The sequence below is a fragment of the Carcharhinus amblyrhynchos genome, chromosome 10 (assembly GCF_965287045.1).
Source record: "Carcharhinus amblyrhynchos chromosome 10, sCarAmb.v2.hapA, whole genome shotgun sequence".
NCBI classification, from domain to species: Eukaryota; Metazoa; Chordata; class Chondrichthyes; order Carcharhiniformes; family Carcharhinidae; genus Carcharhinus; species Carcharhinus amblyrhynchos.
Window position 1 is genome coordinate 97926452 of NC_137333.1, and position 16159 is coordinate 97942610.

At 43.4% G+C, this 16159-nt stretch overlaps 1 protein-coding gene across 2 annotated transcripts in view; it reads left to right on the forward strand.

Moving 5' to 3' along the window:
• gyg2 (glycogenin 2) overlaps window positions 1-16159 on the forward strand; it is a 102869-nt gene that overhangs the window by 18434 nt on the left and 68276 nt on the right. For both annotated transcript variants that reach the window (XM_080197661.1, XM_080197662.1), the window contains exons 2-3: window positions 13376-13520; window positions 15923-16097. In XM_080197661.1, the coding sequence (XP_080053787.1) occupies window positions 13376-13520; window positions 15923-16097 (320 nt within the window). The remainder of the gene's footprint in view (window positions 1-13375; window positions 13521-15922; window positions 16098-16159) is intronic.

The following is a 16159-nucleotide window of genomic DNA, read 5'->3' on the forward strand; positions in this document are numbered from 1 at the left end:
GACTGGGCTACATTCATGACTCTTTTCCTTGAGGTCTTGGGCAGAGCAGGAGCCATACCAAGCTGTGATACAGCCAGGAAGAGTGCTTTCTATGCTGCATCCGTAAAAGTTGGTGAAAGCTGTTGCTTAGAAAAGCAATATTGGCAAGTGTTCCTGCACCCTCAGGACCACCCCCCACCCCGGCTCTGTTCTTGGGACACGTCTGCCCTTGATACTGCATTCTCTGAGATAAGCAGCGGTGACAGCAGGAGGAGTGATGTCCTGCAGTGCCGCAGATATACTCAACTCTCTCTAAATGCAGCTCAACAGCACTAATGCATAATGAGGCACCCCACAAGCTGTGCAACATTCTGTTTGGTACAAATAGCTAGCAATATGTTTGCATCCACAAGAGGCCCTGTGTGAACCTCTTTTAATAGATTACCCACTTCCACATCTGACATGGGAGTTTTTACCTGCTATTTAAAATTCCTGCCTCTTGTGCCTAGATTTTACGTTGGTAAGTTAGTTGCGCTGCATCCCGCACTAAGGGAAAAATTCAGCGTGATGACTTTGGTTCGTATATTGATAATTTAATTTTGTTTTTGCTGAGGTGTTAATCTTAATTTATTCAGTTAGCCATCAGAGCTTGTGTTCTGTGCATCATGATGCCATTCCAATTTGGTTGAAACGAAAAGATGGTGTTGCTGGATCGAATTTGTCAATCCAAAGACATTTCTCAAAGTGTAACTTTATTTGTCCATGGGATGTGGGTATCACTGGCTCGGCCAGCATTTATTACCCATCCCTAACTGCATTTGGGAAGCTGGTGACTGGTTGCCTTCTTGAACTGCTGCACCCCATGTGGTGTAGGTACACCCACAGTGGTCTTCAGGAGAGAGTTCTAGGATTTTGACACAGCGTCAATGAAGAAGTGACAATATATTTCCAAGTCCAGGATGGTGAGGACCTTCCAGGTGGTGGTGTTCACAGGTATCTGCTGCCCTTGTATTTCAGAGGGGAAGAGAGTTATGGGTTTGGAATGTGTGCCTAAGGAGCCTTGGTGAGTTCTGCAGTGCATCTTGTAGATGGCACACATGGCTGCCACTGTGCATTGGTGGCTAGTCCAGTTCTGTTTCCGGTTAATGGTTAATCTTCTTCCAGAATGCTAACTAACGGATCAGCTTTGCAGTGGCATGTTAGTACAGCATGAATATTGCTTGGAAAAAAGTAGAGATATTGCTGTCAAACCTTTCCAGCGTGCACTCATCAGGTCACATGCAAGAATGCTGGCGGGAGTTCTCCCAAAAATTTCTAAGTGCTGAATTTGCGTAAAAACTGGAGTAACTCCTGGGTTTTTAGTGGGACTTTCAAAATGGATCTTCCATGCACACTCTGCATGGAGAATGCCCTAGCAAGAATCTTGTTGAAAACCCGGGGCTGGGGGGGTGAATCTATTCCTGCTGGCAGGATAGCTCTGAGCGGGCTACTGCGCATGTGCCAATCTGTCAGAGGGAGATTGTTGTATGCATAGTATCCCCACACTGCTGACCTTCCGATTGCTGGCTAGCACAGATACCCCTCCAATCCCCACACCTTCCAGACATCCCAGGTATCACAGCCTGAGGATTCGGGGTAGACCATTTAGGACGGAGGTGAGGAGACATTTCTTCACCCAAAGAGTGGTGAGCCTGTGGAATTCATTACCACACAAAGTAGTTTTTGCCAAAACACTGAATGTATTCAAGAGGGGGCTGGATGTAGCACTTGTGGTGAATGGGATCAAAGATTATGGGGGGGGAAAGCAGGATTAGGCTATTGAGTTGGATGATCAGCCATGATCATAAGAAATGGTGGAGCAGCTTGAAGGGCCGAATGGTCTCCTCCTATCTTCTATCTCTGGGCCAGTCCTGATCAGCCTCTTCCCTGATTGACACGGTCTACACTTCCCACTGCCTTGGAAAAGCAGCCAGCAAAATCAAGGACCCCAGGCATACTGTGTTCCACCTTCTTCTTTCGGACAAAAGATACAACTGTTTGAGATCACATACCAACTTCTTCCCTGCTGCCATCAGACTTTTGAACAGACCTACCATATATTAAGTTCTTTATCTACCTTTGACTGTAACACTACGTTTTGCACTCTCTCATTTCCTTCTCTATGAACGGTATGCACACAAGAAAATACTTTTCACTGTATGTTCATATGTGTAACAAATTTTTAAAAAATCACTTGCTCTCCCTGGAAGCTGTATATGTTTATGTGGAACACCTGCCATCTACGTGCAGACAAAAGGAACATGTCCAGGCATTTTTGAATTATGAACTTTGTTCATTTGTATTTATGGTTATCTTTGTGAATTGGTATCTGGCGTTTTTATAGCCTCATATATCCATTTGGTCAATAAAAGCATGGATTTCTCCAGGGGTCGTTGAGGCCAAATGCAACTTGAAGTAATGGCTAAATGTTATATGAGAAGATGGGTTTGGAAAGAGGAGGTCGAATGGGGTTAATGGCGCTTCTGAAGTTGGATAAATATTTTAGTTTCTTTAGCCTGTTAAAACTGGTACATAATTAATATGCAGCCATTTCTGAGCAGCATATGCAGTGTTGTATGATGCATCGAATCAGTAAGCTATTCACTAGAAGTAGGTTGGTGGTTCGAAGCATTATACTGCAAGGGAAGATGACTTTAAAAGGAGAGTTTTGAATCCCGAGAGAAGGCCAACTTATTGGATCTGCTGAGAAATGGTTCCATTGCTGGCCAAAGCTGCAGGATGATTGTTTGACTTTCTCTGTGAAAAGATTACGTTGTGTTTTGGGAATTATAATATTTATTGCTACTGGTATGGATACTGTGCTATTTTGATATATTTAAGCTGCTTTAAGAGGAAGTGTTTTGTTACAGGAATTGATTTTCTTGGTAAACATACAGCAGATACTAAAAATGCAGGCTAATAATTTTTGCTAGGGATATGTTACTTTGCTGAGTTAATGGACCTTTTGGTTCTCCTGGGATTTTAGACTAGGTATGCAGAGTCATATGAGTTTTGAGTAGGTTGATTGGCAGGAATAGAGTCACTTAATGGGAGGAGCTTAGCTTGAAGGAAAGCCCAGTTTCATTTTCATTTTAAAAATACAAGTAGTTACTGCCTGGGCTGTTAGAAAAAAATAGTATCTGTGTCCTCCTCTCTCTTTCTCCTCAAAGGCTTTCTAAATGCTTCAAGCCTGGTTACTTAAATCAAAGCAACTATACCTGTGTTTTGCTAACTAATTATAAACAGAGGTTCGAGTCTACCTCTCTTTAAAGGACATATTGCTTGACCGGAACTAGTTGTGATAGGTGAGTATTAAGTATTGTTCAGTTGTTAGAGGTTCAGCCAATTTGTGTTGTTAAATAAAGTTTGTTTTGGTGAAAGTTTTCCAGTTTGTCAGTAGAATTGAGCCTGGAGTGAAACAACATATTCTCACATTGATGTAGAAATAGAAAATTGTTAGGGGTCTAATCTAGCTTCATAGCGAGGGGGATTGAATATTAAAGTAGGGAGGTCTTGCTGCGGCTGTATAGGGCATTGGTGAGGCCGCAGCTGGAGTACTGTGTGCAGTTTTGGGCGCCGTACTTACGCAAGGACATTTTGGCCTTGGAGGGAGTGCAGAGGAGGTTTACTAGGCTGATGCCGGAGTTGAGGGGGTTGAGCTATGAGGAGAGGCTGAATAAACTAGGCTTGTACTCGTTAGAGTTTAGAAGAATGAGGGGAGATCTCATTGAGACGTATAAGATGATGAATGGGATGGATAGGATAGAGGTGGAGAGACTCTTCCCGCTCAGAAAGGACAGTAGGACTAGGGGGCACAGCCTCAAGGTAAAGGGGGGAGCGGTTTAGAACAGAGTTCAGGAAGAATTTCTTCACTCAAAGGGTGGTGAATCTCTGGAATTCTCTGCCCGTTGAAGTGGTGGAGGCTGCCTCGCTAAATATTTTTAAGAAGCGGGTTGATGGGTTTTTGATAAGAGAGGGGATTAAGGGTTATGGGGAGAGGGCGGGAAAGTGGAACTGAGCCACGACAGATCAGCCATGATCTTATTGAATGGCGGGGCAGGCTCGAAGGGCTAGATGGCCTACTCCTGCTCCTATTTCTTATGTTCTTATAACATTCCTCATGGTTTCTGATCCTATACCCTCATGATACTAATATTGATAAATGACACTATTACTGTCACATGTTGCTTCAGAAAGCAATCACTATTTGGTACATTGAATGGTGATGAAAATAACAGAATATCTAGAGTGTATGTACACCAAGAGTCCTGCCCTGACTACCAGCCTTTACTGATATGCTTGTGAGAATAAGCGTTGGTCACCATTGCACCCTCTGTGCCAGTTTTGTAATTGAACAAGAGCAGATGGAGGTTTTGATATGGTGGTTAACCTGTGGAAATGGCTCTCTGCAATATCCTCTTGCCCATGATTTTTGTACACCCAATTGCTAACTTCCAATAACTTGATACAATCTATGTCAGCGCAGTCTGATATTTTATAGGTGAGATTTGTGATTTACCTTTGGCGCCTTTTCAAATTCTGCAATAAGATCATAAGACATTGGAGGAAAGTTAGGCCACTCAGCCCATCGAGTCTGCTCCACCATTTAATTGTGGCTGATATTTTTCTCATCCTCATTCTCCTGTCTTTTCCTCATAACCCTTGATTAATCAAGAACCTATCTATTCACTCTCTCAAAGACACTCAATAACCTGGCCACCAGAGCCTGCTGCGGCAAAGAGTTCCACAGGTTCACCACTCTCTGGCTGAAGAAATTCCTTCTCATCTCTGTTTTAAAGGATCGTCCCTTTAGTCTGAGGTTGGGCCCTGTGACTCTAGTTCAATATTCAAGTGTAACTGCAGGTACAGAATCTAGGCAGGCACTCTAGTGCAGTACTGAGAATGCTGCGCTGTCTTTCGAGTAATATGCTGACCTAAGGCTGCTCTGTCTCCTGGGCTGGATGTAAAATATTGTGGTATTGTACAGAAGAGGAGGGGGGTATTCTGTGTGTCTTGGCTAAGATGTATCCCTCAACCTACATCAGATGATCTGGTCATCTTGGTGTTGCTGTGTGTGTGTGTATTGGCAGATACACTCCCTACAAGTTCCAAAGTGCTTCATTGGTTATAAAGTGCTTTGGACTTCCTGGTGGGCATGAATGCACAAGTCTTCTTTCGATGCTTCCTTTCCTTCCATCATGGCCCTTGGTTTCTTGGCAATTTGTTCACACGTTCTTCTCTTTGAAATAGAGGGTGTTTTACAGCTTAGAGAAATGGCTGGAATTCTCTGACACTGTTTGCCCCGCTGCCAACGAGAATGGGGGATTTGGCGCTCAGCGAGACTGGAGAATCCCAGCCTCCAGGGAGTTTGGAGAATCTCAGCCAATGTTTTGTACAGAACTGAGGCAGTTAATCAGAATTCCCTTTCTGATGGTGAGCCATTCTGTACCTAATTGTCTATTCCACAGGTAGATTAATTACCTTTCTCATATTTTAAACCTGTTCATTTGCTAATCCGTGCGTGGCTCAATAAACTTTCAAAAGATTACTATGCAGGTGCATGATGACACCTTCTGGCATTCCATTGGGAATGACAAACACTCATTTCAGAAGGATTAATTGTGATTAAATTCTGACAAAACTTAATTCCTCAACTTTTTTTTTTAAACAAAAACACAAACTTTGGTACAAATGATCATCTTCAATCTGAATAATTTCCTCAATAATTTTTTTAGTACTAAAAATTGCCTCTTTTTATGTATAGCAAGGATTTGTTTCTGACAGTCGTTTAAGAAGGGGTGGCGCAGTGGTCAGCACTGCAGCCTCACTGCGCCAGAGACCCGGGTTCGATTCCCAGCTTGGGTCAGTGTCTGTGTGGAGGTTGCACGTTTACCCCGTGTCTGCATGGGTTTCCTCCCACAGTCTGAAAGACGTGCTGGTTAGGTGCATTGACCCCAACAGGCACCGGAATGTGGCGACTAGGGGAAATTTCACAGTTACTTCATTGCAGTGTTAATGTAAAATGACGAATAAATAAACTTCAACTTTTAACTTTAAGAAGATTCCGGATTCTGCGACCATAGAAAAGTTACAATGCAGAAAGAGGCCATTCAGCCCATTGTACCTGCGCCGGCCAAAAGATTGAAAATGAGAAACTCAAACACTCATTTTAATTGCATTTTCCAGCACCTGATCTGTAACCTTGGTGATCATAGGACTTCAGAGGCAGATACAGGTGCCTTTTAAATGAGTTCAGCATTTCACCGTCAACCACTAATTCGGGCAGTGAATTCCACATGTCCACCACCCTTGAGGAGAAAATGTTTTTCCTCATGTCCCCTTCTAACCTTTCTACTAGTCAGGTTAAATCGATGCCTATTGACCTGTCAGCTAGGGGAACGCCAGTCTTTCGTGTCTGTCCTCCCGCAGATTAATGACGACAAAGCAGCAACTGGACCTGTGCCAGACCAGGCTGCTGTGTGCACTGGGTGTTGCTATAGTTCCTTGCACTGTTTAACAACAATCGGTCTCCTGTAAGCTGTATCCACTCAGAACATGATGTGGGTATGCCGGCGTTGGACTGGCGTAAACACAGTAAAAAGTCTGACAACACCAGGTTTTAGTCCAACCTATTTATTTGATAATATTCTCACTAGCTCTCTTCGTCACCTGACGAAGAGACTGTCCCCTCGAAAGCTAGTGAGAATATTATCAAATAAATAGGTTGGACTAAAACCTGGTGTTGTCAGACTTTTTACTGTGTCCACTCAGAACAGCCAGAGGCACTCTGGGCTCTACCCTTGGATGTAGGCCCTCAGCTGATTATTCCCCCTCATCCACCCACACACGTACATACAGGCGGGAGAAGTTCCACACATGGCAACTACATCTGAACCTCTCCCATGCTTCTCTAGCACATTCAAGAAATACTAGCTGCAATGGATTTGACTGGATTCTATGGCACTTATTCGGACTGATTTTTTTTTTAAAATCTGTAACTCTCTCATTTGTACAACTTGCACAGTGGGGATTTATTACTGCTGCCAGGGGTGACTGAACTCAGTTACACAGAGAAGTGAGTGAAATTCGGATTCTTCCTGTCAGAACAGCAAAGGAGGCAGGTTAAGGTGACCAACACTGTGAGGAGAGAGTAAATAATGAGAAACAGTTTCCAAGAGCAGGAGGTGACACATTAGGTTAACACTGCTACCTAACGGCGCCAGGGACCTGGGCCCGATTCTGGTCTTGATCGCTGTCTGTGAAGGGTTTGCACATAGTCCCCACGTCTGTGTGGGTTTCGTCCAGGTGCTCTGGTTTCCTCCCACGTGCCAAAGATGTGCGGGTTAGGTTGATTGGTTGTGCTAAAATTGATCCTAGTGTCAGGGGGATTAGCGGGGTACATTTGTGGGGTTATGGGGATAGGGTCTGGCTAGGATTGTGGTCAGTACAGATTTGATGGGCTGAATGGCCTCCTTCTGCAATGTAGGGATTCTATTTTAAAGTCCCTGTGAATTTGAATATTGCTGAAACCTTTTGTCTTGCACTGAGGACTTTAAAGCACCCGGGCAATCCAAAAAAAAGCGCAATTCTTGATCATATTATTTTATTTGCGGAGAACAAGTCTCAGCTGTACGTCACTACCAGCAAACACAAAGAAGTAATGATGGCTAACATGAATTGGCTGAATGGCCTCATTCCTGCAAATGTCAAATATTCTCAGTAGAACACTTCCTGATGCAGCATTTAATAAAAAAAAATTCTCCTGGACCATGGGTATCGCTGACTTGGCCAGCATTTATTGTCCATCTCTAATTGTTCTTCAAGGGGCATTTAAGGGTCAACTACATTGCTGTGGCTCTGGAGTCACGTGTAGGCCACACCAGGTCAAGACAGCACATTTTCTTCCCCTGCAAACATGAGCGAACCAGATGAGTTTTTACAAAAATTGACAATGCTTTCATTGTCGTCATTAGACTTTTAATTCCAGATTTCTATTCAATTCAGATTTTACTATCTGCCATGGGATTTGAACCTGGGCCTCCAGAACATTACTCTACGTCTCTGGATTACTAGTCCAGTGACAGCACCATTACCCCACTGCCTTATGTTTAAGTTTATGTATTAGTCACAAGTAGGCTCACACTAATACTGTAATGAGGTTACTGTGAAAATCAACCCCCCTCCCCCCCACCTGCTCCGTTCTCGCTGTCTGAGAATTTAGCATGGCCACTGCAACTAACCAGTATGTCTTTCAGGCTGTGGGAGGAAACCAGAGCACCCGGAGGAAACCCACGCAGACATGGGGAGGACGTGCAAATTTCTCACAGGCGGTGACCCAAGCCAGGAATCAAACTTGGGCCCCTGGCGCTGTAAGGCAGCAGTGCCAGCCACTGAGAGTGTGGAGGGTAGTTTTGTGAAGTGGACCCATGCCCAATCTGAACTGGAGTAAGCTTGCACAATCTTGCTTCACGAGGACACTTACAGTCAATAATACCACTTGACCATGTGACTATTCCATGCCAACCTCCATTGATACCATCTCCCACTACACAAAAGCTTGAAAAAATCCTTGTTAAATCTCTTTTTTTTTTCCCACCCTTTCAAAAGAAACTCTTTCAGTTACACACTCTTCTGTTAATCCTATGATTCTAATCTCTTGAACTTCTCCGTCATTGGCATGGCCATCAGCTGCTCTCTCTCAAACATGGGTATCCATCCATACCAGGACGTGTGTATGTGATCGAGGCTAACACTTTATCGCAGTGTTGTGGGAGTGCTGCACTGTCTGAAGTGTCATTGTTTGAATGAGACATTATTTAGCTTCTATCTGCCCTTTTGGGTGCATTAAGAGCAAGAAAGCTATCCTCATGACTTGGTCAACACCACTAATCTGTTTACCTAGTCATTTATCTCATTGCTTTTTGTCAATCATATCGTGTAAGCAAGTTGACTTTGCTCAGAAGTGTTGTGGGAATCTGGAATGCACAGTCTTGGAAGGTTAGTGGAGGTTATGATCTTTAAAAAATATTTGGATGAGCACTTGAAATATCATATTCAATTTGATTTATTATTGTCCCATGTATTGGTATACAGTGAAAAATATTGATTCTTGCATGCTGTTCAGACATAGCATACCGTTCACAGAGAGGTAAAGGAGAGAGTGCAGAATGTAGTGTTAGCAAGGGTGTAGAGAAAGATCAACTTATTGTGAGATAGGTCCATTTAAAAGTCTGCTGGCAGCAGAGAAGAAGCTGCTTTTGAGTTGATTGGTATGTGTCCTCAGATTTTTGTATCTTTCTCCCGAAGGAAGAAGATGGAAGAGAGAATGTCCGGGATGTATGGGGTCCTTAATTATTCAGGCTGCTTTGCCGAGGCATTGGGAAGTGTAGACTGTGCCAATGGATGGGAAGCTGGTTTGAATGATGGATTGGGCTACATTCACGATCCTTTGTAGCTTCTTTTTAATTTTTCAATTCAAGGATATGTGAAAAGTGCAGGAAGATAGGGTTAGTGTGCCTTTAGTGGTAGCACTGTTGGTACACTTGATGGGCCGAAGGGCCTTTTCTGCACAGTATGACTCTGTCTCCACTTGGAGATGAGTTAATTTATTGGGTTGTGAAGTATTGTGGAATACGGTGAGGTGATGAAAGATGGTGTAATAACGTTCTTTATCACATTTCATTTCACTTACAGTTTTACTGCAATAAAGCATTCCAGAGTACTTAAAATGTAGCTCGTGGCATTTATATTTGAGAATTTAATCTTTCAAATTTGACTGCCTTCCATTCGAACATAATCTTCACTCGAGTGTTTAGTTACTGAGGACATCAATCCCTCAGTTTGAAGGCATCAGTCTCTCTGATAATTCTAAACAGCAGCGGAATGCTGCAGAATTTAAAAGAAGTCTCTGGACTTTAATGGAATAAAACCTTCAGTCAGCCAGGAACAATTTTGACTGAGATTGAATTGCTAAGTGTTTGTGATCTTCTATCACCTGAACCGATTTGTATTTTGAGTTCTCTTTTATGGCAGTGTGTAGCAGCTTCTACCTCCTGATGCAGCTCTCCGCGTTAATCAACATTAACGCAGGGTTTAAAATGAGTTGAGGGCTTCTTTGCCAAGCCCAACATTTGTTCCCCATCTCTAGTTGTCTGGAGAAGATGGTGGGAGGTTGCTTCCTTGAAATGCAGGTGGCACATTGATGGCCATTTCCGAGACATTCGTTCATGGGATTTGGGTGTTGTTGGCTGGGCCTGCATTTATTGCCCATCCATGAGGGCATTAAAGAGTCAACCACATTGCTGTGGATCTGGAGTCACATATAGACCAGACCAGGTCAGGGCAACAGTGAAGTTATGCTGCACTTACTATGTTTCCAAACGTAGAAATCCTGCAGTCTACACCAACAGCAATCCTACCCAGGCTCTATCCCCAAAACCCCACATACTTATCCTGCTGATCTCTTTAATATATACACCCTGGGACACTAAGGGGCAATTTAGCATGGCCAAACAATCTAAACATTAAGTAACCCAATAAATTTACAAGGAAGCTAGATACATACATGGAGGAATCAAAGGATAAAGGATGATTTCATAGATTGGTGCACCATAGAAGAAGGCCATTTGGCCCATTGAGTCTGCTGATCTGGCTGTTTCAAAGTGAAAACCAGCCTTTGGTGTGGTTCATTCACTGGCTATGTATGTTGCTGGCATTTATTGCTCTTGAGGAGGTCATGATGAGACGACACCTTGACCCACTGGAGTCCAGGTGGTGTAACGATGTGGAGATGCCGGCATTGGACTAGGGTATACATAGTAAGAAGTCTCACAACACCAAGTTAAAGTTGAACAGGTTTATTTGGTAGCACAAGCTTTCAGAGTGCTGCTCCTTCATCAGGTGAGTGTTAAGGTACATATGATGTAAGGTACACCCAGAGTCATAGAGTCTTACAGCACAGAAAGAAGCCCTTTGGCCCATCATGTAGTTGATTCCAGTTTCTTCCCACAGTTCAAAGATGTGCGGGTTAGGTTGATTGGCCATGCTAAATTGACCATTAGGGTTGGGGGGGATTGGGAGGATAAATATGTGGGGTTATTGGGGATAGGACCTGTGTGGGATTGTTGATGGTGCAGGCTTGATGGGCCAAATGGCCTCCTTCTGAACTGTAAATTCTATGACTCTTAAATGCTCTCTGAAATGGGAGGGCAGTTAGGAATAAGCAATAAAAACTGGCCCAGCTAGTGATGTTCATGAAAAAAAAATCGTAAAATGAATTAATAAAAAGAACATTGGTGTGGAAATGTCTGATGAAGTTGAGGTAAGAAGCCACAAAAATTTGTATTAGAACTTGGTCATAATCTGCGGAGTTGTTTTATGAGCAATTATAAGGATGTTACACTCCAGTTGTTCAGGGCTTTGGTGAGACTGGTCTCCTTATTTAAGGAAGAATGTAAATAAATTGGCGATGGTTCAGAGGATGTTTACTACAATGATACCTGTAATGAGCAGGTTGTCTGATCGAGGCCTGTTGGACAGCTCGGGTTATTTCCGCTGGAATTTTGAAGAGTGAGGGATGACTTGATTGTCAATTCAAGATCTTGTATTCTTCAATGTGGGCATGGAAATGCATCTTCCCTCCAGTGGGTGAATCCAGAACTAAGGGAACTGTTTTCAAATTAGGGGATCACTTTGTAGGGCAGAGATGAGGAGAATTCCTCTCTCTCTGAGGTTTGTGCAACTTTAGAATGCTCTGCCTCAGGAGGTAGTGGAGATGGGGGCGGATGGTGGGGGTGGTCACTGAATATTTTTATTGCAGAGGTGAATAAATTCTTATTGTGCAAGGGAATCCAAGATTATAGGCTAACGATAGGAATGTCAAACTCAAACAGACGGATCAGCCATGATCTTGTTGAATGGCAGAGCAGTATTGAGAGGCCAAGTGTAATTTGGCCTGTCCTGTTCTCCTGTTCCATATGTTCTTGTGCAGAAGTTTTGCATGGTTTCTATCGTAGATGTTAGTAAGTGGTGGCACAGTGGTTAGCACTGCTGTGTCACAGCACCAAGGACCTGGGTTCAACTCCAGTCTTGGGTGACTGTCTCTGTAGGTTTTCTCCCTAAGTCCAAAAGACTAAATGGATTGGCCATGCTAAATTGTCCCTTGGTGTCAAGGGGATTAGCAGGGTAATTATGTGGGGTCACAGGATTGGGCCTGGTCAGATTGTTGTCCTGCAGGCTCGATGGGCCAAATGGCCTCCTTCTGCACTGTAGGGATTCTATGACTCTAAGTGGTGGAACTGTATTAAAAATGAAAAGAAATGTGGGAAATCCTGGAAGTGCTCACCAGCTTTGCCGATGTTTGGGAGAAAAAAAAAGGACAAGCCAGTTTTTGCATTTAAACTGCTCCGGTTTCCTCCTCAGTCCAAAGATGTGCAGGTTAGGTTGATTGGCCATGCTAAAAATTGTCCCTTAGAGTCGTGAGATGCGTAGGTTAGAGGGATTAGCGGGTAAAATATGTAGGGATATGGCGATAGGGCCTGGGTGGGTTTATGGTTGGTGCAGACTCTATGGGCTGAATGGCCTTTCTCTGCACTATAGGGTTTCAATGAAAATTAATCTCCTGCTCTATTTGCTAACAAAGCACTTTGTCAGAACTTGAAGTTGGAGTTTCTGTTCCCTTGCCACTCATTTCCAAACCTATTCCTGTTATTAAGAACATAAGAACTAGGAGCAGGAGTAGGCCATCTGGCCTCTCGAGCGTGTTCCGCCATTCAGTAAGATCATACCTGATCTTTTTGTGGACTTAGCTCCACTTACCTGCCCGCTCACCATAACCCTTAATTCCTTTACTGTTCAAAAATTTATCAATCCTTGTCTTAAAAACATTTGATGAGGTAGCCTCAACTGCTTCAGTAGGCAGAGAATTCCACACATTCACAACCCTTAGTGTGAAGAAGTTCCTCCTCAACTCAGTCCTAAATCTGCTTCCCCTTATTTTGAGGATATGCCCCCTAGTTCTAATTTCACTTGCCAATTAAAAACAACTTCCCTGCTTCTGTCTTATCTATTCCCTTCATAATCTTATGTGTTTCTATAAGATCGCCTCTCATTCTTCTGAATTTCAATGAGTATAACCCCAGTTTGCTCAGTCTCTCCTCACAAGCCAACCCTCTCAACTCTGGAATCAACCTAGTGAATCTCCTCTGCACCCTCTCCAGTGCCAGTATATCCTTTCCCAGGTAAGGAGACCAAAACTGTACATGGTACTCCAGGTGTGGCCTCACCAGCACCTTGTATTAGATGCATCTTGTGAAGGAGAGGTTATTTAACGTTTGTCTTCAAATTGTCTCTATTATAGTTGTAACAGACCAGGCATTTGTGACTCTGGCTACCAATGATGTTTACTGCCGGGGTGCCCTGGTGCTCTGCCAGTCTCTGAGACGTCACAAGACCACCAGACAGATAGTTGCTCTATTTACGCCGCAGGTCTCCATCAATATGAGGTAAGGTTCTACTTTCATTGGAGTTTAAGTATTTGAAAATGCAAACCATTTTTACGCCTCAATCATTTCACCTATATTGGGCTCAGTGCCCTTGTTGGAGGGTTTGTTTCCTTCAGGGTCAAACTTGTCTTTGTTTTTTGACAGCAGAGTGCCCCCTTGAACTGTTCCTTGTTTCTTTTGCTTGTGTGTGTGCGTGCAATTGTTTTTTTTTAACGTTAAATCTGGTTAACCAAGAAGGAATTGGTTGGGGACTCCCTCTCTTTAGAACATGGACTATGATTAAAAACAACTGGAGAACAGTGACCTCTTTTGAAAAATAATTTGCATGCTGCGCTACCACAGAAGTGCTCTTGATTTAATTAATTCTTGGTTCATCACCTTGTTCCGATGATGTCACCAACTCCTATTCTGAAGTTTCTCGCATGAAGCTCAAAAATGAGCAGAAGTTGAAGATTTTGTAACAGTCTAATATCGAGGGCAGATTTTCAGAGGGCGCAAGAGACTATTTGGCTTATCTTCAGTTGGAAGAAAGGGCAACCCCAGAGCAAATTGTTCAGTCTTCACATTGGCTGAATGTTTTAAACTTAATATTTCCTGAAATATTTTGTTAGTGAATCAACATGCTTTCTGACTCATCAAGTGGAGGCAGTGGTGTTGTCACTGGATGAATAATCCAGAGGCGTACATGGGATTTAATGGGATTGGGAGTTACAGATAGCTTTATGGCCTGGTAGGTATGGATATGATGGGCGCAACTTGTGGGCCGAAGGGTCTGTTTGTGCTGTAGTGTTCTACGTTCTATGTTCTATGACTCAGGGTAATGCTCTGGGGAACCCAGGTTTGAATCCCACTGTGGTGAAAACTGAGTTCAATAACAATTAAAAGTCTAAAGATAACCATGAAATCTTTGTTGATTGCCTTAAAAACCCATCTTGTTCACTAATGTCCTTTGAGGATGGAAATCTTACCCGTCTGGCCTACACGTGACTCCAGAGCCACAGCAATGTCGTTGACTCTTAAATGCCCTCAGGGATGGGCAGTAAATGATGGTCCAACCAGTGTTACCCACATCCCATGAACAAATAGTTTAAAAAAAAAGTTTTGATGAGGAGGTAATTCTGGTATCCAATCCCTTCTATGAAACTGGAGACTGGTCATGAAAACTTGAAGGGAAAGAACACCCTGGGCGTTTTTAAGCATAGTTAGAAGTCTCAAAGCACCAGGTTAAAGTCCAGTCCTTCATCATTTGATGAACGAGCAGTGCTCCAAAAGCTCATGATTCCAAATAAACCTGTTAGACTTTAACCTGGCATTGTGTTTCTTCTTGCTGTGCCCACCCTAGTCCAATGCTGGCATCTCCACATCATTTTTAAACATGCCAGGGAAAAGAAAATTAAAGTGGACCTGGTGACAGATGCCCCAGGTTGGTCCTGATGCTGGTCCAGAGGCCCCAAGAGTCAGCAGCAGACTCACAACACTTCACATTACACACCTCCGATTGGAAGCATTTTAATCCAGTGGACCCATTTGAAGTGCTTCCTTCCAATGGCACTGAGGTCACTAGAGCAATTTTATTGGTACAAGGAATCCTGTATCGCTAGGCCTCTGCAATAGTCATGATGTAGAGTTGGACTGGGGTAAACACAGTAAGAAGTCTCACAACACCAGATTTAAGTCCAACCAGTTTATTTGACAGTAATCCCACAAGCTTTTGGAAACGCTGTTCCTTTGTCACGTGTGTGGAAGGTTCTGATCAGAGAAAGGCATATAAAGACACACACAGTTCACAGAATACTGATTAGAATGCAAGTCTTTGCAGCTAACCTGCTATTCAAGTCTTAAAGATGCAGACAGTGTGAGTGGAGAGAGATGTGTATTGTCTCCAGACAGGGCGGTGAGTGAGATTTTGCAAGTCATAGGGGTTACAGGATTATTCCTCTGCAATAGGGCAGAAGTTCTCTACCACCATTCGGAGGGCTCACATTCCCATGGAGGTGAAAGAGGACATTCTCAACACTCTGTCGAAGCAATGACCAAACCCTGAATATTAACGAACTGCTTTTGAAGTTATTATCTTTGAGGCCTATCCGCCCCCCTCGTTTGCCCATCCCAATTCTGAGTCAATATTTGCTTTGCAATAGGGCAGAAGTTCTCTACCACCATTCGGAGGGCTCACATTCCCATGGAGGTGAAAGAGGACATTCTCAACACTCTGTCGAAGCAATGACCAAACCCTGAATGTTAACAAACTGCTTTTGAAGTTATTATCTTTGAGGCCTATCCGCCCCCCTCGTTTGCCCATCCCAATTCTGAGTCAATATTTGCTTCTGTTGATCCATTGAAATGCCAATGTCCACTGACTCCCTTTACTCATATTTTTTCAATTTTGTTACAAAATCCAGGCATGTCCTTAAACAACTCTTTGACGAGGCCATCGAAGTTGATGTCCTGGACAGTGGTGACTCTGCCCACCTGGCCCTGTTGTCCAGACCAGAACTCGGCATAACGTTTACCAAAATTCACTGCTGGTGCCTTGTTCAGTATTCAAAGTGTGTGTTCATGGATGCTGACACTTTGGTGAGTTCCGACTTTCTCTATATGCGGGGTGCAGCAGCGTGGGGTGAGATGAACTAATGGGG